A 21,362-nucleotide genomic window follows, 5' to 3' on the forward strand; every position below is an offset into this window, starting at 1 on the left:
GATTCATCTGTTCTTGGCAGTCCCAGGCGAACAACATTTGCTTACCTGCCCCTTCTGTCTTCTGTGCCACTTGTGTGCTGAATACAATTCCAAAATTAAGAAGATTCCATTTTTTAAAAAGTTGCTGAAAATAAACGTTTGGGAACAAAAGGAGGGAATTCTAAACACACCTGTTACCCCACAAAGAATTATGTACTGCATCTTTAGCTGTTGTCTGCAAGGACCCCACTTTAACCCGGGTATTAGAGGATCCTGAGGAAGCCTGGGAAGGCGAGTAGTCTGAGTAAGTGCCTGAGGAAACACTGTTATTCAGACAGTGAGTTTTGTCAACTTCAGACTCATCAGTTGATTCTGAAATTTAAAGGGGAAAATGTTATAATGCTATGACACTGACAATTACACGGAAAAGCAAGTATGAAAAATGGAAACCATACCGATTAAGGTTAGAAATGCATATTTGTAAAACATTTGTATAGACTATGGTGTATCATAATTTACAACTGGTGATTCATCATGCACATGCATTTGTAGCATATTTTCCACATTGGGTTCACAATGTTACCTTTTTTGTCCTTCCCTAGCAGAACAAGTTTGGGTGGGTACAGAGGGGTCTCAGCTAATGAAGGGTGAAGTTCCCCAATCCTCATTTCATTAGCTGGATGAACAAAAGAATCCTGAGAGATATAATAATACAGGACAAGGAAAGTAAACATTTAAACAATGGTTAACCGAAGTGGCAGTATGTTTATTTGGCTCAGATTCAAAAATGTGACTCTAGAATTCAGTTCACTGTGGGGCACTGGGAGAAATAAACCATATGTATCTCTGAGTTAAGCATTAAATTTTTTTTTTTCTAACGTAAGTGAGTCCATTTATTCATCCTTTTTTTTTTGCATGTTGTTTATATGCCTGGCACTGTGCAATGAACTGTGGAGGTTCCAAAGAAAGACAAAATGTCGCTGGTACCCTCTGGGAGTTTATAATCTAGTTGGAGAGATGAGATATAACTCACTAGAACACCAGACTGAATTATGATAAGCCATTAATGAGCAGTATGATTCACACAAATATGACATATATGCATGTAATTGTTCTAAGTGGTGAACTCTCTAAGAGTTTTAAGAGGAAAGTATGTCACTGACTAATTAAGATTTTGTGTGTGTGTGCATCCCTAGCCACATTAATTCACTGTCGGGTCCTACAAATCCTGCTCTTCCCACCACTTTCCTCCTCACTTTCTACTGTATCCCAAGTGATCATCTCCTCAATTTCTCAAGTTCTATCATGTCTTCTTCCAAAGGTTCCTGGTTTTCTCACACCTAATCTAGCATGCTAAATCTTCATTCTATACCCCTTCTTTGAGTGTAACGAGCAATATCGATACACGACTATAACTTCATAATGACAAATAAACATGTAGAAAACCCAAGAATTTTAAACTTCCACAATTCAAATTACTGTTCTCAGCTAACCAGGGAGTGTGGAGAGCATTAGGGGAAGGTAAAATACCAAATTCTCACTTTCTTCTAGATATAAAAACGCCTTATCTATGCCCATAAGTAGTGAGATATATTTATGCATAGCAGCTATTGTTATGTCTTCTTTTCCCTTAAGATTAATTTTAATTCAAATAAGAATTTTTCAGCTTTTTAATTCATTAGTATCTTGTGAGTTTGGAGCACTAATGTAAAATACTTAGAAATATTTTGTTAAATCAGAGAAAAAAATATGAGGACAAAAATATTGTAAATTTAAAAAGTCCTGTCTTAAAACTAATTGGTTGGTATAATGAACAGGCAGAAACTCTTACTATAAATTTTATATATTGCCAAGGGCCCCCATAGTGAGACATGCTCAGGTCTTTGGTTATTGCAGAGAAGCACGTCCATTTCTTTAACTTTTGGTTTAAGTTCTATCTTTTGGGATTCTTTTGGGTTAGGTTTGTATGGAAATATTTGCCTGAAAAACCTGGTTATATCTGATACTTTTTAATTTTTTAAATAGAATATTTCAATAAAAGAAAATGGCAAGATCATTTAGTCCAACACTTTTGTTTTCTTGAGGCGGGTTCTGAGGCTCGGCTTAGGCCTAGGGCACACAGATCCAGCACTCCAGCAGGATTCTCTTGGGCTCCATTCCAGTGATCTTTCCTTACCTTGTGCTGCCTCCTGGTGAGCTCAGCTGTGAGCACACAAGGAACTTAAAATGAGGTATCAAATTGCAAAGAGGAACAGGAAAAGGAGTAGAATGGAAAATTCAGTAGTTGAAGAGGCTATATTTGCTACTCAAAAGTGTTTTATGTGATACTGTGTATGCCATATTGCCTATCCTAAGAAAAGTTCATTTTTCACATGGGCTTCACAGAACAAAGATAACTATCCAACAAAAGAAATTGATCACTGACTTTGTTTTTTATAAATTCTTTTATAGAGGCCATATTTTCTTTATTTTGATTGATTTTAAAAATTATTTCAGAGGGTACATATTCTTCATTTTGATTGATTTTGAAAGTTAGTTCAAAGATTTAGCATAAGAAATGTATGACAAAGTTTCAAGGTGACAGAATGGAGGATAAAAGTCTTTATATACCTTTGGAGAAATTTATAAGAAGATATGAGTTTGAGAAAGAGTACCATGAAAGGCATAAAATATGCTGACTTGCCAAAAAATTTGTTACAAGGTGTCATATTTTCATCCTATTTCTATTTTTGTATTTTGTTAGTCACATTGGGCAAGTCAGTGTACTTCTCTGGGCATTATCATCATTAAAATAAAGGTAATCAGTAACAGGAATTAGTGCCAATTCCTGTCTAGTACTAACAATCTATGAATCTAAAGGTAAGTTATTCGTTGAAATGATAATCTAAAAATATTCCTATGATACCTAATTACAAGAATGGGAATTTCATTTTATTCAAAAGAAAAACAAAAATAGAATAGAAACACAAAAAAGCAAACCAAATAGTTGTCCAAGTACAGAATGTTAAAATAACTATGGGTTTTGCTTTTTTTCCCCTTATGTTCTACACATTCAGTACTCAGGTCATCTTGTTTGTATTGATTAGACTTTCAAACTTGTATACCAAAATTATGACTGGAGCTCTGCATGGTAGCTCTGGCTTGACTCAGGTTCAAGCTTCTGATCCTGTTCAAGAATTTCTATTGGGAATCAAAAACAGCCTTAATTACCAGGAAGAGAGGATGATTATCAGCTAATTATGAACTTGTGTTTCTTCTTAGAAGGACATTATTGAAACAAGAATGATGAATTTGCAGTGATCCAAGTAGATTCTCTTACCCTTATGAACAAAGTGATGATGATGATGATGACAATGATGATAATGGCCATAAATTACATGGCACTAATTACATCTGCTGTGGTGCTACTATGCTAAACACTCTCTATTATCCTTGTTAATTATTTAAAAGACAACCTTATTTTTTTATCATTATGTGGCATTCAAATTATTTATTATCATCTTTTTTTTTTTTTGTTCTGCAGATAAGGAAACGAAGGCTCAGTGAAGTAAAATCGTAATTCTAAGTCACAAACCTAATAAGTGGTAGAGCCAGGATTTGAACTGGGATCTGTGCTACTCAAAGATCTATGTGATACTGTGTATGCAGTATTGTCTATCCTAAGAACAGCTCATTTCTCACATGGGTTTCACAAAGTAAAGTTAACTATCCAACAAACGAAACAAATCACTAATTTTGTTTCTATAAATTCTTTTATAGAGGTTAGAGGAATAGAGTTCCTTTTGGAAAAGTGGGCAAAGTTTTGGGGACTGCTTCCATGGGCAATGACAGAGGAAGTTTTGGGTAGAAAATAGAATTTAGTGGGGATTCCATTGCAAGTAGATTGAACCATATTTTCTTTCTGGTGAGGAGACAGAAGTGGGAGAGAAAGAAAAGGTAAAATGTCCTTTTTCACACAATTGCCCTTCCACTGTTCAAACTACATCTTGGCTGCTACTGCCATAAAGAAAAGAAGCCTCAGGAAGAAGTCAAAGGAAAGAAAGCAAGCTTACTTCTGAGCTTTTGAGAGTCTAGGCCTAGCATGAATAAAAGTAATTTAAGGAAAATTTTGAGGGTAATTGACAATTCCCTGTTACTGGAAGAAAGATGTTCCTCTATAGAAAAAAAATTGGGCTGAGTCTCCTAACAAAGAGAAAAATGGAGAACATTTTTGGATGGTGAACAGGTATCTTGGTAGTTACTTGCAGAAGGATTAAAGGAGGATGAGGAAGGAATTGGCATATAATTCTCTTGAGAAAGAAGAGAGAATGATTTACTGAAGGCTTCTTCTGTGTCAATAACTGTGCTTTGGAGCTGTATACAAATAGCTGTTATATTTTCTGTTTTGTGTTTTTTTTAAGATAAAGAAACCAAGGATCGAAAAGGTTTTAGGGACTTGTTAAGATCACAAGGTGGAGCCAAGATTTCAATTCATGTGTGCTAGATTTAAAAGCCCTGCCCCTTGATTCTTAAACCGTACTCTGAGGCACCCATGGGTGTTGCTACAATTAACAGGGACACTGTGAGTTATATTAAATGTTTGAGGGAAACAAAGCAATACTTGACATTAGACAGACACTGTGCAAATGGCTAGCTTGAGATACCTCTCAGTTACAACATTAGATTGTACATTCTTTTTGATGAAAATCCTTGGTCAGGCATGCTGGCTTATGCCTCTAATCCCAGCACTTGCACTTTGGGAGGCCAAGGTGGGTGGATTATGATGTCAGGAGATCGAGATCATCCTGGCCAACATGGTGAAACCCTGTCTCTACTAAAAATACAAAAATTAGCTGGCTGTGCTGGCACGTGCCTGTAATCCCAGCTACTCAGGAGGCTGAGGCAGGAGAATCGTTAGAACCAGGAAGCTGGAGGTTGCAGTGAGCTGAGATGGCACCACTGCACTCCAGCCTGGCAACAGAGCGAGACTCCATCTCAAAAAAATAAAAAACAAAAAACCAAAATCCTTGTGAGGCTGGGTTTTTGGTGGTTGCTGTGATCAAAAACCAAGTGGCATTTGAAAATCAATGAGAAACAGAAATTAAGATTGTGGTGCCTACTATGATTCCTAGCTGTGAGAAGATAGGTGGTGTTTAACAGGTGCATGTATGCCATTAATATTTTGGCTTTGATTTAGTAAGAATAAGGTTAAAATTTTCTCTTTCAATTTAATTGCATTGATTTTTTCAAATGACCACAAAGTAGGGCATAAATATTTACTAAGCTGTTTGGGAATAACAACTTAAATGAAACTCCTAGGTATTTATTTTTGTCTAGGATCACCATAACATCAGTGAGACACTGTGGGCATTTATATACCAAGAGTGTATTGAACACACAGGTGATGAAGTGTGGATAGGTATCAATTAATTAAACTATTAATTCAAAAAAAACTCAGAACTTCTCCTTGATTTCAATGAATATCTAATTGAATGGAGAGACAGACATGTTACCAGAGTCATTATACTAGACTATATCAATCATTCATTTATTCAACAAATATTTATTTGCTCCTACTCTATCCTAGGCACTTTGCTAGACTCAGGCAATAAAAGGACGGGCAAGAAAGAAAGCATCCCTGCCTTCATGAAACTCACAGTCTGAAGTCAATAAACAAAGTAATCATAACTGTTCGTCATATTTAATGTGATAATGTGACGTGACAGAGAATATCAGAGGGTCTAACTGATCAGGGTGACCAGGGAAGGCCTTCCTGCTGAGGTGACCTTTAAGCTGAAACTTGAAGGATGAGGAAGTGCTAGCCATATAAAGAGATCTGGGGAAAAGGCAAATGCAAACTGTATAAGGCATTATAAAGGAAAATCTCCCTGTCCTCCTTCTTCTTACGGCTCTGCCAGCCCTGTTCTTTGTCTGGCATAATGTATGTTAAAACTATTGGCATATAGTTGGCAAAATGACAGTGAGCAATAAATATTTACCTTTCCTTTTTCCCCTTAGTTGCATTTGTAATCTTTCTACCTTATTTAATTTTTCTGTTTTCCACTTCTGGTCCTGCCTACCTTTATTCTTTTCTGGGGGGTTTTCTATATTTAATCACATGAATAAATATATCATGCAGTGTATAATACCCTCTTCCATATCCTTGGCAGTGTGAACTAATAACAATGACCCCAAAAATGGCATACAAGTGCAAAACATAAACATTTAGTATGCACTGATCAGCTAAATGCTTGATTATCTGCATTTATTAAATCTGGACATTGAAAAATAGAGTGTGAACCTTTACTTTGGCTGCAGTTATTTTGAGACAGGAGGATAATACAGAAAGCAACAGTTCCTCCTTGCTCTAGGATGGTTAAAAGTTAGAGAGAGAAGATCTAGAATCTCAATTTTAGATAAAGTATTGAAATTGCCGTGAAATTTCTGTTCAAGAGGAAAAGACTAGCAGAAGAAAGCTAAGAAAGGGGTAGTGCAAATCACACAGACAAATTTAAAGCCGAAAGTTGAGCTTTAATCTTAGCCTGAGCAATAAGGAGTCACTGTAGTGTTTTTAAGGAGGGCAAAGAAATGATTAGAATTCTGTTTTAGGAAGACCATTGACAAGGCAATGAGGAGGCTAGGGACAAGGGAAGCCAAAAAAACAGATATTTTTTATAGTAATGCAGGACAGAATTGAGGGCCTGAAGAGGTAGAAATGATACACTTAGGTGAGAATGCACAGGCTTTGGTAATTATTTGGAAGACACAGGAAGTGGAGAGAAAGAAGGATGAAGAAATAAGGACATCTCTCAAATTTCTAGCTTGAGTGAAATGGAAGATAATGGTGCCAGTGAGATGAAGATCAGGAACACGAAAGCAAAAGCAAGTTTACAAAGGAAACATTAAATCTAATTTTAGATTGGTTATGCTTGACCTGATTCTGGGACAGTTTTAAGATTTATTATTAAATTCATGACCAAAGCCTCATCTATCCCATCCCTGCATGAAGACATTTTAGACTCTTATTTTATAGTAAAATTATCCAGTTTATAGATTTTCATGACCACCAGTTATTTTGATGTCAAACTGTGATTACAGGATATTTAAATATAAAATGTATATGTATGTATTTAATGTGTATCTGCTAAATGTTGGTTTCCTTCCCCTTTATATTGCAGCAATATCTTTGAGATAAAAGAACAGTCTGTTGCTTTACTATAATACGTGCATAATATTTTAGAAAGGAAAAAGTATAGTGATACTGATTTTATAAGCAAAAACAATGAAAATGAATGTTAATATTTTTTTCCCTTAGAAATCTAGGTGTAGCCGGGCGCAGTGGCTCAAGCCTGTAATCCCAGCACTTTGGGAGGCCGAGACGGGCGGATCACAAGGTCAGGAGATCGAGACCATCCTGGCTAACCCGGTGAAACCTCGTCTCTACTAAAAAATACAAAAAACTAGCCGGGCGAGGTGGCGGGCGCCTGTAGTCCCAGCTACTTGGGAGGCTGAGGCAGGAGAATGGCGTGAACCCGGGAGGCGGAGCTTGCAGTGAGCTGAGATCTGGCCACTGCACTCCAGCCTGGGCGACAGAGCGAGACTCCGTCTCAAAAAAAAAAAAAAAAAAAAAAAAAAAAGAAATCTAGGTGTATTCCCCTCCTCTAGGGTAGGCTGGTACCTCTGCTGGCAGATATGCACACCATGCTTATTTTTGCTCAAGCTCTTCCCTTTGCTTGGAATGCCCTCCTCCCTTTTCCTCTCTAACAGAATCACCCTACCTTTAATACACAGTCTAAACTAAACTTAGAGCATTATATTCGCCATCACTCAACTAACCATGGGATCATATTTTAAATAATATGCTCTTTAATTGTTTCATGTGTCTTAAGTGTATCTGAGTCGGCTTTAAATTATTGGGGGATTACAGACACATTTTATATTCCTTTTTTCTCTCTCACAGTGTTTGGCACAGTGTTACATACGCAGTTGGTGTTTAATAAATGCAACAAAATGATGCTCTGAAATGCAGATTTGTAAAAGAGTTTTGCCAGTCTAGATTTTGGAGAAGTAGTTATGCGAACTTACAGATGTACTTAGATCAATTATGTTTCTAATGAAGATAAAAATATGATAACTAAATTAGCTGAAGAGGTGATGAAATAGTAGAGGTGGCGTTAGTGTAGTTGAATTCTTTTCAGACCACAAAATCAATAAGGATGGATTTCTAACTCATTCTAAAATATAGGAATTAAGCTTCACATGACTAGATTCCATAAATCTAAATTTCAAAGTTATATCCTTCTTTTATTGTTAATCAGTGTTTCCTAGAAAAGTTGTAAGCCAAAGATAAAAACATTTTAAAAATTGTGCTCTAGATCTAATTAGGAATTTTATGAGATTTGCACAATAGAAAATCTTGGATTAGTCTTTCTTAATGATTAATACAATAAAAGTTTGGGGTAGCCAAAATAATGTCACTAATACGATATAATGCACTCACTGGCCAGGCCTTGCTGGGTGATGAACTTATTCATTCTGTGTGTATTGGAACTTTTGGAGCTATGTTAATGATTTTTGGCCATGAGGGTATCACTTTTCTATGATTGATTAAATGCAACCCTCATAGTTTGAAAAGTAGAGAGATCATTTATATTTTAGGGGAAAAATGCACTTATCAAGGAAGATCTATTCAGTTAAAAAACATATTTAAAATTCCAAAAAATCCAAACCACACTGGCAATTACCAATAACCTTCAAGTACCTCCACTGTAATCTCCTTTGGGGCTACCGGCCACTTGTGTTCATATTTTTCTTTCACAGTTTGCTCCGTGTTAGCAGTTGGATTTGAATTCTCAACACGCACTCCATGGCTTGGCTTACCCACCAAATTTTGAACAGATTTTACCATATTCTTTAAATCCTCTGGGTAAGGAGTTGGATATCGTTTTAGGTTTATTTCAACCTAGAAGTTTACAAAAAGAAATTTAACATAAAAATAACTTTAGCAAGCATGTTCACAAAACTACCCCATTTTATATTCAGTAGTATAATCAAATGCAATACAGTGAGTGTTGAGCTGGCTGAGAAACTGTTATAGAGTAGGACGCATAGTGTTTTCATATTTAGCCTCGTGGGACTTCCCACCCCTTCCCATTCTTCTAGATTATAAACTAATTTTGAATCATATTCTGTCTTTAGACCTACCCTATAGATGGCTGAAATAGCAGTAGGTCAAAACACTTAAGTGATTGGTAATTTGAAAAATTTAATCACGTTATACCAGCTGCTTTCTTACTTTAGACACTGTTCTCTTCCTTATTTTAATATTTATAAGTAATTATGTTGATATTAAGAGTATCTTTTGAGTATCAATGCAGGTGATGGGAGGAGACCCAACAAGCTTTACAAGTAGAGTTGCACATTAAAAAATGGGGAGTTGACAATATCTGCTGCCCAAATATGCATTAGCCTTTGTTAAACAGTTGGCATGTTATATCAAAAGGTAGACTAGCTAATTCTCATTAATCCCTAAGGGAAAAAAATGCTTCAGGGTAGTTTTTATATTTACTTTTTACCCTAAGAAAGTGACATGCTTCTTGAGTAATATCTTATAATGAAGAGAAATTAAAAATTGGGACCACTTTTTAACATATTTTAGGGACATGTGTAAATTTTGGCTTTTATCGATCCAGCTACTTATTTCCATTCTTGAATTCATTTTAGGGTATCAATCTAACTTTTGGGAACACATGTTAATGACTATTCTTAGCATTAAATTTAGAGGTAGAAAATATGAGACATTCCATACAGAATATTTCATCATCAGGGTACTTGTTATAACATATTTAAAATAGAATAAGTACAAGTTGTGCATGCTAATTTGCTAATTAAAAGGGACTGGGAAAAAAAGGATTTACTTGGCCTGGCTTGTTCCAACAATCATGTTTTGCATCTGAGTAGAATCAACTTTACAAAATGAAATGATTTATGTGATTGTGGTAGGTATGTATCTGTGGAAAGTGTGTGTGGGGGTGAGAGGGTAAGAGAAGAGAAGGCGAAAGAGAAGTAGTGAAAGGAAGAGGAAGAGTGGAAAAGGGAGAGAAAAAAAGAGTGAGGGGCACATATGCACCCACCCCCACACACCCATGTAATTCATGGGATGTAAGTAACTATGATGGTGATATAGATCTGAAAATTATGAATATGAATTCAAACACTTTTGCCCATCTGCAGTTTTAGCAAATCCACCAACTGTGTTATTCTTCTCAGTATTTTGTCTTCCTTGTGGCTCATTTTTCTCATCAAATACTGGAATTGGACTTCACTAGATGACTTCTAACATTCCTTTTAATATTAAAGATATAAAATTATTATTCCAGTAAATATTTGGAAAACAAATGAAAAACCAGATAATTTTGTTAACGTAAGTGCTATTTAAATGTAGTTTAATCTCTTTAAACTCTCAAATAAATAAGGATGACATTGATAATATATAGAAATATAGCTACAAAAATATAACCCAAAACAAAGTTAGAATTGACAGAAAAAAAAATGTAAGTTGTTAGATTGTAATATAAATAAATCTCAGGGTACTTAATTTGTAACGTATTCTTAAATAAACATGAAAGGAATGATATGACTACTAGACAAAGTCCATTGGGATACATGCATTCTTAGATCTGTGGTTTAAATTGGTATTAGAAATGTTAATCACAAATTAAGTATAATTTAAAAATTATATCATTGAACTTGTTTAAAAGTACTTGACATCAAAGTGTTAGAAGTAAAAAAAAAAAATTACATTAAAAATGTAAGTTGTAGAATGCTATGACTATCATGCCAATTAAGAACATTTTATTTTTTAATAACCAGCTGTATGTGAATAAAAAATAAGCTAAAGTAGGGCATTAAATTAAAATTCTATGCAACTTAAAAAACCCCTAACACTAAAACTACACTTATAAATTGAATGGAAGGCAAAAGAAATGTGAAGTGTTCTTCCTTAATTGAATTAAATACTTCATTGAATAATGTAATGTATTTTTTGTTGGATGCTATGTCTCATCTGACACAATTAGATCACTATTTGACATGGTACTAATATTTTCTGGTTATTTTATAAGCAAGTACATGTGATATTTTGGTCACATCACCAGAAGATGTTTGAATATTTTATTCTTGTGACAACAATTAAATCTAGAAATAGATTTACTATGCATTAATACAGCTTAAGCTACACACCTCTTCCAAAGTCTTGTGAGGGGTCTTATTATTTACAGAGTCATTTTATATTCTTTCCCTGAAAGAGGATCCCCCTTAAATTGAGGAAGTTCCAGGTCTTATAAAGCTTGGATTTGTTTCACCTAAAAAGTAAGCTCCTTGCTTCTCACTTACTAGCCTACTAGCAGAATTAACTGGCCTTGGAGTCAGAAGATTTAAATTTAAGTCATAGATTTATTCCCAACTAGCTATCATCCACTAATCTTTCTGTTGTTTCTACTCATGTAAAATGGAAATGATAATGTATTTCCTACACATTTGAGTTAATCTGGAGCTAAAATGTGAAAAATGTGAAAGTTCTTGGAAAATCTGTAAGTTCTATGAAGAGATGAGATACTATTTCTAAGGTCACATTTTACTTAATATATTTTAAAAATCTGGATTCCTTTTGGTGATTTTGACTCTACTCTGTATATGTCTAAATATAATATCTGTAACTGTCTGGATCTTTTTTTCAATTATATGTAGCAACAGTTATTTAATTCAGTATCTCCCATGTTCCAGTCACCATGATAAATGTTTTATAGGGATATTTAATTTATTATTAATTATTTATATAAACATTATTATAAATTCTACAGGTTTAAATATAAATTAATATTTATACACTAAATAATAAATGATTAATTATTAAAAATTATATAATTAATCATGATATAAAATCTCACTTAAGTTTCACAACCCATTGCAGCAGCTGTTGCCACTTTACAGAAAAAAAGTGTAGCTCAGACCATGTAAGTAACTTGCCTAAGATTACATAGCTAGTAGATGCAATATGCAAACTTAGGTCTTTTGACTCCAATGCTTATGCTAGCTCAGAGTATGGGTGCAGCACATATTTGTACAATATTGTGGAAGAAATACTGTAAGTTTAAAATGTGAATTTCTCTGAGTTAAATGGCAAAATAATTTCTATTTTTTAAATAAAGCTAAGTAACACAATATTTTATAATTTTTAAAGATAAAACTATATTTTATCATTGTATTATGTTTGGAAGCTCTACGCAAGCAGATTTTATGCCCATTTATAGATTGCTTTGCTTTATTTTTCAATGGATATATGCAGTGCATCAGAAGTGAATATGATCATAAACCCAGTTATACTAATAGTTAAGTAATACCCAAATACAAGAGCAATTTTTCTATATATCTAAATATATAGACTATAAATGTTTTCTTATTCCAATATGAGATAAAATATATAAATTCATTTATTATACACAAAGGTAGGAAAATCAATTATATTCTTGCAAAAGTGTGTTGTGTTGATCACTCACTATAAAGTATTTGCTCAGTTCACATATACATTTGATTAAAATGCAAGATTTTTACTAAAATATTACTTTAATTTTGAAAAACAGAAATGTTTCACAGCATTCTTTGTATCTTAGATGTAAATAAAGTGCAGTAAATGCAAATAGCAGCTGCAAGATGTTGGAGACCCCCAAAAATTTAGCAATAAAGAATCACTTAAGGTTAATAGCTAGGGCATTTAGGGCATTTAGAAATGATTTCTTGAATTCACACAGAACTTTTTTTTATATATTATATTATATTACGTAATATAATATATTATATTTCACATCATGATCAAATTCTAATTTGATTTGATTGCAAATTCCAGTAAGAGAAATATTAGTTAATACTTTGATCATTGATAGTTAAATATTATATTACTTTGAGAATTAGTTGGAATGATATACAAAGAAAAGAAACTTATAGCAGTTTTAGTTAGGAAAATGCATTCTCAGCTTGCCTTATATTATAGCAAAAATATAAGACAATGGATAAGTATCTAGTCCATTACATGTGGATAGTAAAGTTTACAAGACATGCGGTGTTCTTTCATATTCCAGTAAAACATGTTTTCCCCCAACATTAACCTCTTAAAACACCCAACCACAAAGATAAGGAAGCCCTACTTGCCACAACTCCCAATTCAATCTTCTCTTACAGGAATTCATATGATCTGTGTCTTCAAATTAAAGGAAATTGATGCTTTTCAACAGATTGTCTATCTTTGTGCTTAAAGGCCACTCTCAGCAAATCTCAATTTAATCTGATGCTATTTTAAGAATTAAGTTTTAGCTATTTAATCTCCCCCAGAATTCACATTATAAAAAATATGCATATATGTGGAGGGGACAATTTAGAATGCATCAATAGTGTCATCAACATTCTGCCCAACTATTGGTATTCCCACACTTTAAATTAAAGAAAAAAAAAGTACTCAACTCAAAAACCATGCCAGATATCCCACCAATAGGCACCTCACATTGATTTTCCCTCCCCTCTGGCTCAGTCCTCCCCACCCCATTGCCAATGTCAATAAACAAAATGTTAAATTGAGATAAAACACTGGCAATTTGAAGGTTTCTATGTGATCAACATTTCTTACCCCAAATCATGCAGAACATACCCCATAAACCACTGTTCCAAGGTTGCCTCTACATGGGAGATTCTCCTACCCCAGACACCTAGGCCTACCTGTCTGCCACTTAGAGAGGGAAGAGTGGTGGATTGTGCTGCAACTGGCAATGGAGTACACATGCTCCTGTCCTGCTGGAGGCCAGTTATACAACCCCATGCCAGCTGTGGGTCATTCTGGGGGACGGGCATATCTTGGATCTGCTGATCACACCTGGCCCATGGTGTGCAGCAATCGCCAGACAGTCTGGCAGGTTGGAGAGTAATCCCACGCTGGCCCCTTTCCCAGGGGGCTTGGCAGGAGAGATCCTGTGGGAGAAGGAATCTCCATTTTCTGGGAGAAAGAGGAGCACTGTAGCAATACTTTCACTTTATCATTTTTCTAGTCTCTTTTTCTTTCACTCTGAGTTATGCATTTAAAACAATGATCATGAAATTAGTTTTAAATCCACATATAAAACAGTACTAATTTTATATGATGCTAAAGGGTCACAATTTCTTCACACAATGCAGCATTCATACTACACTATACAGACTATAAGTAGGGCATTATACTCTAGTCCATTTGAAAGTGGAAAGCATAGGTCAATGATTCCTTTTTAAATTTCATGTAAATTAAAGGTAAAATGGTGCTGAATTTAATGTACATGTAATGAACCAGAAAAGTGTGATTAATTCAGTGTAAGATTACAATATATTCTATTCATCATACTTCCATGATGATTTATTTAGAAGTTTGTTTGTGCTCTAATTTGTCCAATAGCCAATGGCATTGGAAATATTCAAATTAGTCAAAACTGAATAGTTTGAGATTTTGAAACACACACTGCTTCATTAATACATAAATAAACCAAATGTAAATAGACACAGAGTAAAAACACTCTAAAGTATAATGAACCTACTCTGATTATAAACAAACTTGAACACATAACACACAAACAGGGCTTCTAAATAACCATAAGCATTTACTATATTTTAAGTTTTCATTGACACATATACCAGTGTATATTAAATGCACTTTCTTCTTGCATTCTTTGAATGTAGAATTTCAGGAAGAAGATGTAATTTTTGGTAATTCAATGAAATATAAAGATGAATCAGAAGTCTGGTATAGAATGCATCATCCATTGGTTCTGGATTTAACATAAGAAATCCGTAAAAGAACTGAAATGTTCTGAAGGTTTGTTTTCAGTTTAGCATTATTTTTTTCCAGGAATTCACAAGTTCAAAAAGATGTCTCTTTGGCTGTTAGACAGCACTAATCAACTATCCAGAGACTTTTTTTTAAACCCAAATCTTTAACAAAATTGTTATTTTGGATTTGGGAATCCATTTTGGGTTCTCCGTAACAATATTAGTAGGCCTTGCCAGTAAGTGCTCATGTGCTGATTTAAGAAATAAAGTTTAGAAAATGTGGAAAGGAGAGGACGGAGACAAACATAACGCACAATCTAGCTTTATTAATAGAACATATATGCAATTATAAAGGTAATTAGTCACTAAGAGTGAGAGATGTTAGTAGCCATGATAGAAAAAGTACACATACAATGTTATAAAAAGTAAATGAGAGATTCAAGATGCTGCCATGACAATGTGAAAATGTGATGCTGATAAAATCTAAATCAATTCTGATGATAATTAAAATTTTAAGTAATGGAGAAATACAGATTTAAAATTCAATCTTGTTACTTGACTTAGTAGTCCCTATAAAAGACCTTTTAAAATATACTTTGAGGTGAAAAAAAATTGAAGTTATGTTCCCTAAGGAACATCACCTGCCATTAGGCACTAATCTTCCTTAAAATTTGTCCTCACATTTAAGGAAACTCATAAATTCTTCTTGAATAGCCCAAGGACACAGAACCTTTCAGAGATTTTAATGCCAATGCAATATATTAATCTGTTGGCCCTTCCAGAAATGTTTATTTTGGCCTCATTCAGTCTGCATGATGCTTTGCTCAGTGATTAAAAAAAAAAAATCATTGTAGTGTGTAGTGTGTCAACAATGAAATAAGGTTCTTAGATGAAGTCGATCATACAGATTTTGTTTTCTACTTTCTCTCAGCTTGAATCTCTCTCATGCAGTTATTCTGTTGGATGAGGTGGCATTTCAAATTTGCTCACTCAGATTTGGGACATTAGTCTCATTCTGAAGCACACCAATGCTTCCAGAACTACCAGCATGCTGTAATGGAAGGTACCGCCATGAGACTTGAAGAGGTGTCTGACTTTGTCCCAAAATCTATCTGAATAAGAACAATGGGCAAACAAAAAGATAAGGAGAAGAAAGAGGAAACAAAAGCTAAAAGGTTCACCTTAACTTTCCCGGCATTTTCATCATCTTCTTTTTTGTCTTCAAATTCAAAGGCAACAGTCATGCGTTGTTGTCTCTGCTCTTCCCACAGTGTAGGGTTAAAGCTGTCACTGTCTGACTGGAAATCTACAGTTAGATTCCAAAGTATTATTGCTTTTTTAAAAAACAATTTTATACAAAGTATTTAATACAGTATGCAAAAATGGTGATAGATACTACAAACAAATACAAAAATAAAGAAGAAAGAAATAAAGAAAAAAAGAAAGACAAAGAAGGAAAGAGAAACAAAAGAATAAAATTCCCTTGATATTTATTACATGATCTTTTGTAATCTTAACTCAAATTCAGTACGCCTAAAATACTCAGGATTGGGAAATTTTCTAGTGTAGGAAATGGGCTCCCCGTAGGACAATATAATAAAATAGAGAGTTGGAGTGAGCATTTTAAAGCGTTATCTTTTTCAATCCTTACAACAACAGAATGGTACTACTAATCTCATCCTTATTTTACTAATGAGTTTTAAGAGACCTGCTCAAAGTGTTAGGAGACTTCTCAGTGGCTAGTGCAGGATTCTGTTCCTGTCTAAATAGAATCCTTATTTGTAACTGCTAAACTCTATAAAAATTTCTTTTATAAAAGTTACCACATAACATTATAACATTTACTTTGCAATAAGGTATCTAAGATTGCAACCTTTTCCTTTTATTGTGGGGTCAATGAGGGGAGCTTGTTTTTATGGTAGAGAATGTGGAAAATATAGTCTGTTTCAATTAGCTTAAATATGTCAAATTAACAAGGAAATGGCTTATAAATCTTTAATTTACATAAAATGTTGGTTAATGATAATATTTTCTTTGCAACATTATGGTAAAGATCACATGAAAATGCAATGAAAGTACTTAGTTAAGGCTACATTCTTTTCCAAAGGAGGTCCTTTATCATACATGTCTTTCTTTGTTACAAGGGATTCTGAAAACTCATTTATTACACTCCTGCCTGGAAAACCAAAGGATGACTTGCTTTAAATTCAAGGAAACTTTTCAATTATCAACCTTTCTTTTCTCAAAGAAAAAAACAGAAACAAAAGCAAACTCAGCTAGGTTAATTCTTTAACACTCCACCTTACCTAACTGAATCTACGTTGGGACAAATTAGGGATTCAATCTGTGAGATCACATCTCAGAAATGACCAGTGAATATGAGATACTTTTCATTGTTTCCCCTATATTCTTTTGAAGTTAAATATTTTGATAATATAGAGCTATTAAAATGAAAACATAAGTAAAGCTGCATGAATATAACATAATCCTTACTTAACATGTCTCATAAAATATATAAACGTGGGGGCTTTTCTTTTATCAATTCAAAAGATTAATTTTATTGACTTATAAAAATGCATATTAAAACAATCTTTTCTTTTCCTACTTATATAGACAAAATTTAAAGAAAAATATCCTAAAAATTCCAAAATGATTCACTTACATTTGGAGGTCAAAGACCAAAGTAATTTATTATAATTATCCCTGGAAATAAAAAATACATAAACAAATGGTTTCTTTTACAAGTTGGCCTCATTCACATGAATTGGGTAGATTTAATCCATGGCTGGATTAAAATGAGTTTACTCTTCCAAGAATTACTTTTACTCTATAACTGTAGAAAATGTGCATATCAGCTTGTGTTGGCTTGGGCTAAGGAGCCTACGCTAAGTTTCAAATAGCAAAGGACAAAGCTCTTTCAACCTTTTTAAATGAATAATATGATCATAGAAGAGAAGATTTAATTATTGAAAAAGGATTTGGGGTTTGATCTGGGGTTTTGGTTAGGGAAACTCAACTTGCAAAAGAAAGAATGGTCTTATTTACAAGCATCCATTTATGGTTAACTTAGACCATGAAATAATTTGAGTCCAGAGATCATTGGACTAGATGTTTAAATTGTGTTCATGCAATAAGTGAACACAGCAACTAAACCAGTTCATTGAAACTTCCTTAGGATCTAACTGTTCTTCGCTCATTTCAATTAGCTGGGTACCAGATTTGCTTTACTAGTCATGTGTCTTGCAATCCATAAAGAGAAATAGTTGCTCCTAATCAACAATATTTTTATGTAAGATATAAAGATGAAGAGTTTTGTTTTGGAAGCTTACCTAAAATAGAGTAGAAAACAAGACTTACGCTTAAAGTATATCCCCAAATGATATTTGTGTGTCATGTAATTATCTTTATAGGCTTGTCCATGTGCCAGTACTCCTGGCCAGAGATCCGAATAAAATTAGTCATTTCTATCCATAATCATTATAAGTAGAGAAGAAATTTCTACTGACAATTTACCTTCATCACCACGAGGTTGCTGGGGAAACATGTAGTTAGTCAATACTCTTTGCTTTGTTTCTGGATGGGCTTCTGTTTGTAAAGGGATAAGGGCTTTGGACTAGAAGCAAAGAACATACAACTTAGATGAATACAATTGCAAATATATAACAGTCAATAGTCTGGTCTCACCCAGATAAACACTGGGGAAAAAAAAGTGAAAAATAAAGGAAATAAAATAAGAAATTACAACATGAAATAACACTATTACTAAGGAATATTTTCATATCCTAAGATTTTCATAATAAAGTTTTCTTCTTCTTTAGTATACCCTTTTACAAAACTTACCAAAACCTATTCAACTGAGCAATGTCAGATTTAATCCTGAAGAGTTCAAAATGTGTTAAATTGTTTCAACTAAGTAAGGTTTTGCTATGGTTCTATATGCCTATTCATTTTCATGGATTGTTGCCCTAGAAAGACAAATGGAATTTGCTATCAAATTTATGCTATGCAAGATCATCTATGAATTTAATTAGGTTAAAACAGCATTCACTTATTTATAAGAGATATTTTTATAGCCAAAGACAGAGTCCACTTTATAGATAAGCAACTATACTTGTACCTAATATATATCATAATATATTGACCTCTGTGCATATTTCATTCTGTTATTAATTTGATTTCAGAAATATTCATTTTGAAGGGGTATTTTAAAACTCTTACATTCCATGTCAGAAATATATTGGAAATGATATTATCTAATATACTAAAAATCTGCTTATTTAATGATATTAATAGGAGTGAAACACAAAGGGGATTTTTGATATCAGTTTGTCTTATGAAACTGAATCATAACCACATTACATTAATGTTCTAAATAAAAGTTAAATGATGCAGTCACTGCTCTGTTCATTCTCCTATAAGAATAATAAATCATATTTTTTTTCCACAGTGCAATATTGTGGAATATACTATTACATTAGCATAGTTCACATTGATTCCAGAAATTATTTATGATGATATATTGATACCTTGAAAAATCTATAGTTTATTGATAAGATTTGAATTTGAATTACTAATTTTTAACTCAGTAGATGGAAGCAAATGCTGTAATTACTGTAGGAACACAAACAATATTCTTATATTTATATTTTATAATTTGTAAAGGTTATTTTAAATTTTCCACAAAAGTGTCCAATGACTGTAAGTATGAATAATTCACGTACCAGTAATGCTACTTTTATGCTCAGAAAATGACGAACTAAATCCAAGACAAATTGTTTTAATTTAGCCATTCATAGTTGAGGATAGGTGTATCAAAATTTAAGGATCACAAGAGAAAAGAGGACCAATAAACTGTATAAAAATTGTCTATCATTAGTTCTTCTGTAGGTAAATCAGAAACCTTCAATGGTTTCTTGTTATTTTTCAGTTAATAAAATTATTTACTAATGCAATATTACTGATTCAATTAAAATATATGTTTTCAAGAGGATAAAAAATAATATCAAAACAATTTTACAGAAAATACTAATAGTTGCCAAAAAGATATTGCAAATTCCTTTTTTTTTTTTTTTCTGAGACAGAGTCTCACTCTGTCGCCCAGGCTGGAGTGCAGTGGTGTGATTTAGGCTCACTACATCCTGTGCCCCCCCGGGTTCGAGCGATTCTCCTGCCTCAGCCTCCCAAGTAGCTGAGATTACAGGCATGCACCACTGTGTCTGGCTAATTTTGTATTTTTAGTAGAGACAGGGTTTCACCACGTTGGTCAGGCTGGTCTTGAACTCCTGACCTCAAGTGATCTGTGTGCCTCAGCCTCCCAAAGTGTTGAGATTACAGCATGAGCCACTGCGCCCAGCCTGATATTTCAAATTTCTTGAATGAAGTTTTTGAATTAAGTTGATTATAATTAAAAGGATAAGAAGAAAAAGGAACACAGAGGATAATAATTCCCTGTTGTGGGGATTGTGGTAACAATTTCTTATACTTTACCTTCAGAGATATAATTAAAGTACATCCTCTAAGGACATACGTGTACCACCTAGAGGTTAAAAAGCTATAAAAATGATCATTTTGTGTATTAGATCTCAGAGAATGAAGTAGATGTTAAATAGAAGTATTTAAGGAGGGTGGGGCTTACAGTACTGTTTTGACTTCAGCAATGTTTGAATTGCTATCTTTACAAAAATCTCTCTTTCAGGGGACAAAAACAACCTACATTTTGCAGTGGCTGTCAAAGGTATCTATTGGGAATAAATTAGTAATTCAAACTTTCAATTATAGTTCATCTTAATAAACAAATCAGGCAATAAAACCTTTTACCTGATTGTCAGAAAGCCACAAAGCTGCAAGCTCTTTAAGTTTGGTAAATGAGAATGGTAAATTCTTCAATCTGCAAAAACACAAAAAGTCTAATAGCATGGGTAAAGATGGATAAAAGTTCATTTCTAAGAATTATTTAACATACTCTAACTTGTTGGTTTCATTCTTTTCTCGAATCCGTTTTCCACTGAGCAGCCTGAACAATATTTTAAAAAATGAAAATATCCTATTTACAACCCTTCAAATACTTCCATTATATCTGAATAAAAATAAAAAATGGTTAACATGTATGGTTAGAGCTTAAAAGGTCTGGCCCCTAAAAACCCCTCCAGAAATTTATCTGCAACTCTTTTCCTGACTCAGTCCCATCAGGACAACTGGCTCTATCAGCCTGCTTTTTTCTCTGGAATACTCTCTCCCATACTTCACTTTACTGAACCCCACATATCCATTCATTCTTAGCTTAAATACCGTCTTCTCAAAGAGGCTTTTCTTGACTCCTCATTTAAATTACTTCCCTCAATCTGGTTTCAAAGCACCTTGTATTTTCCTTCATGGAACACATTGCAGTTTTTAATTACACATTTATTTTTGTGATAATTTGCTTACTCTTTGCTATCCCTCAAAAACTGTAGGCTCCATGAGGGCAAAGGGCCATGCTTGTTTTGCTTATAAAGGAACGTACAGCTCCCAATAGTATGCTGACCTTCAGCAAGAATCTTCTTTTGACCTTCATGCAATGTGTA

The 21,362-nt window shown here is 33.7% G+C and overlaps 1 protein-coding gene across 8 annotated transcripts in view; it reads right to left on the reverse strand.

Annotated features, from left to right (window-relative positions):
- Positions 1 to 21,362, reverse strand: part of LRRC7 (leucine rich repeat containing 7) — a 570,280-nt gene that overhangs the window by 97,572 nt on the left and 451,346 nt on the right. For 6 of the 8 annotated variants that reach the window (XM_007978322.3, XM_007978325.3, XM_007978321.3 and 3 more), the window contains 7 exons: positions 20,617 to 20,686; positions 18,313 to 18,412; positions 15,981 to 16,105; positions 13,726 to 13,974; positions 8,720 to 8,920; positions 563 to 674; positions 171 to 351 (listed from right to left, as the gene is read on the reverse strand). In XM_007978322.3, coding sequence (XP_007976513.1) covers positions 171 to 351; positions 563 to 674; positions 8,720 to 8,920; positions 13,726 to 13,974; positions 15,981 to 16,105; positions 18,313 to 18,412; positions 20,617 to 20,686 — 1,038 coding nt within the window. The remainder of the gene's footprint in view (positions 1 to 170; positions 352 to 562; positions 675 to 8,719; positions 8,921 to 13,725; positions 13,975 to 15,980; positions 16,106 to 18,312; positions 18,413 to 20,616; positions 20,687 to 21,362) is intronic. The other 2 variants (XM_007978324.3, XM_007978330.3) reach the window with 2 other exon arrangements.

Source organism: Chlorocebus sabaeus, chromosome 20, assembly GCF_047675955.1.
Source record: "Chlorocebus sabaeus isolate Y175 chromosome 20, mChlSab1.0.hap1, whole genome shotgun sequence".
NCBI lineage: Eukaryota > Metazoa > Chordata > Mammalia > Primates > Cercopithecidae > Chlorocebus > Chlorocebus sabaeus.